General features: G+C 33.0%; 1 protein-coding gene across 1 annotated transcript; it reads right to left on the reverse strand.

The window, feature by feature from the left end:
• Positions 1 to 274: 274 nt before the first annotated feature.
• Positions 275 to 993, reverse strand: LOC149512690 (major allergen Pru av 1-like). The gene is made up of 2 exons (XM_089751557.1): positions 695 to 993; positions 275 to 570 (listed from the first exon to the last, which is right to left on the reverse strand). Exons 1-2 carry the CDS (start codon positions 876 to 878, stop codon positions 275 to 277), a joined length of 480 nt encoding a protein of 159 aa, XP_089607683.1. The 5' UTR covers positions 879 to 993.
• Positions 994 to 2097: the final 1104 nt, after the last annotated feature.

The following is a 2097-nucleotide window of genomic DNA, read 5'->3' on the forward strand; positions in this document are numbered from 1 at the left end:
GCACTCATCATTTTCAATGGATAGCTTGATCGCAAAACAACTTTTAATTTAAAGCTAAACGCATTCGATGCTCCTTTATTTATTACTGGCAGTTGACATTTTCAGTTCAAGCTTCCTGGTAGTCAGGACAAACTGTGAACTCTTATTAGCAATATGAAGGTCATATGGACCAACAACTGCTAAAACTAGAAACTAAAAAAAAAAGGTACATTTGCATTCCACATTGTATGATCATTGAAGTGGATGCTATCTCAAATTCTCAATATTGGGATTTCTAGTAGGCTTCAGGATTTGCCAAGAGGTAGGCTTCAATAGCCTTGAACATTCCCGAGGCCTTTTCTTTGCCTGCCTTGATTTCCTCTTCCTTGAGCTGTAAGTCGCCAATGTCGTAATATTTACTAGTAGTCTTACATATGGATCCCCCAGCTGCAGAGGGTTCTAATTTGGTTTCGTAAGTTATTTTCTCAAGAGTGTTCATCAAAGCATCTCCTTCGATTATACTATAACTATACACAAAATTTTCTTTGTCTAGTGCTTCTATCTTCTGCTTCACATAATTGAATTGGCTTCCTGCAAGAGGAAAGGAAAATATTAGGCTTTTGTTCCACAAATAAAGAAAAAAAGGAACTTTACTTGTAAGTTCTACTTCAATATATTATTCAAAGTATTTAGTTGCATGTAAAAATTAACAAACCTTCTCCAAAAGTAACTTTCTTGATGCTCCCAGGCTCCCCATTGCCTTCAATATACTCAACACTCTTAAATGCCTGAGGAACAACCTTGGGAATGAGCTTGTCACCATCAAGGATACAAGCCTTAAACATCTTGGCTGGTGGGATTGAAGTAACAACCTCAGATTCATAACTGAAAACACCCATGATTACTTGTGATTTGGGAAATGATCAGAGGAGGGGTGAAAATAGAATTGATTGATATTTTGCAAGGAGATTTTTGAGGTGTGGAGATGTGAACTTGAAGCCGTTGTATTTATAGAGTAAGAATAAAGATTAATCTAGAAATTAAGCACCTAAGAAAACTTGCAATTGATTCTGGATTTTGTACTGATCTTACATATTCTTCAATATACAACAGACAAGGTTACTATAAAGAACAAATTTATGGATCTTGATAGCGGTCAACATCAAAAGAGGATTAAAAGGAAAGAACTCTAATATTTTAAGCACAGAAGGCCTTGGATTCAAGTGCTTGGTCTATTAGGGACTCGTTGGTATGTAGTAAATTGTAATTATAACGATTAAACAATCAGTTAATATTCTCTAAAAGCAACAAAGATGTGTTTGTCAACTCCAAAGATTTATGAAAGAAAAGAAAATTTGCAAAATCTTGTAGGAAAACTGCAAATTGAATACCAATATCAAGTACAACCTTGATTTCTAGTACATGTTTTTCATTTCATATATCAGATATAATGCAACTCAAACTTATCTTTTTATTACAGTGAAAACACAGAAGATCATAGCGAGAGACCACCACTCTTATTACCCAAAGTGAAATACGAAAATCACAACATTAAAACTTAGCTGCCATGAAGAACAGCAAGTAGGAGCTAATAGCAACCTAGTTGTAGAGATGAGGATTTGATGAGAGGTAATTGTCATAACGTATATATCTATGACCTACAACTAGACACAAATTAAAAATGTCGTCACTAATCTTTTTTGTTAAGGTATGATTTGTCACCTGACAGAATCTATCCCATTTAAAAAAGAGTCCCAGTATTAACTTAGATATCTTTAAATAGTAGGTTCTAGTTCACAAAACCAAAATTTAGGTTCGGAAGTACGGTTATACGTGAAAAAAGTTATAGCATCCTTATAACACCCATCCAAAAGATGGTACCAACTTGATTTTAAAATTATCCAAACGTTAAAACATATTTAAAATTTACCAAATAATTTAATATTGAAAATTTTCCCTAAATTACTCCAATATGTTTGTAATAATTTAAAAATATTTCCTTATCTCAAGGAAACTATTTATCACGCTTTGAAGAGGCTTCATCATCGGATTCATTTAATTTTGCTTTAGAAATAAATATCTATAAATCGAGTTTATAGTAAAAAATGTCATCCAATA

Source organism: Durio zibethinus, chromosome 22, assembly GCF_047325235.1.
Source record: "Durio zibethinus cultivar Kanyao isolate XHJ-2024 chromosome 22, ASM4732523v1, whole genome shotgun sequence".
Lineage (NCBI taxonomy): Eukaryota > Viridiplantae > Streptophyta > Magnoliopsida > Malvales > Malvaceae > Durio > Durio zibethinus.

What these genes read in the sequence shown, in the direction of transcription:
- LOC149512690 (XM_089751557.1), bottom strand. Translation starts at nt 878, where the DNA reads ATGGGTGTTTTCAGTTATGAATCTGAGGTTGTTACTTCAATCCCACCA. An exon ending in GAAAGTTACTTTTGGAGAAG is followed by an intron (nt 571 to 694) that starts GTTTGTTAATTT and finishes TTCCTCTTGCAG; the next exon opens with GAAGCCAATTCAATTATGTG.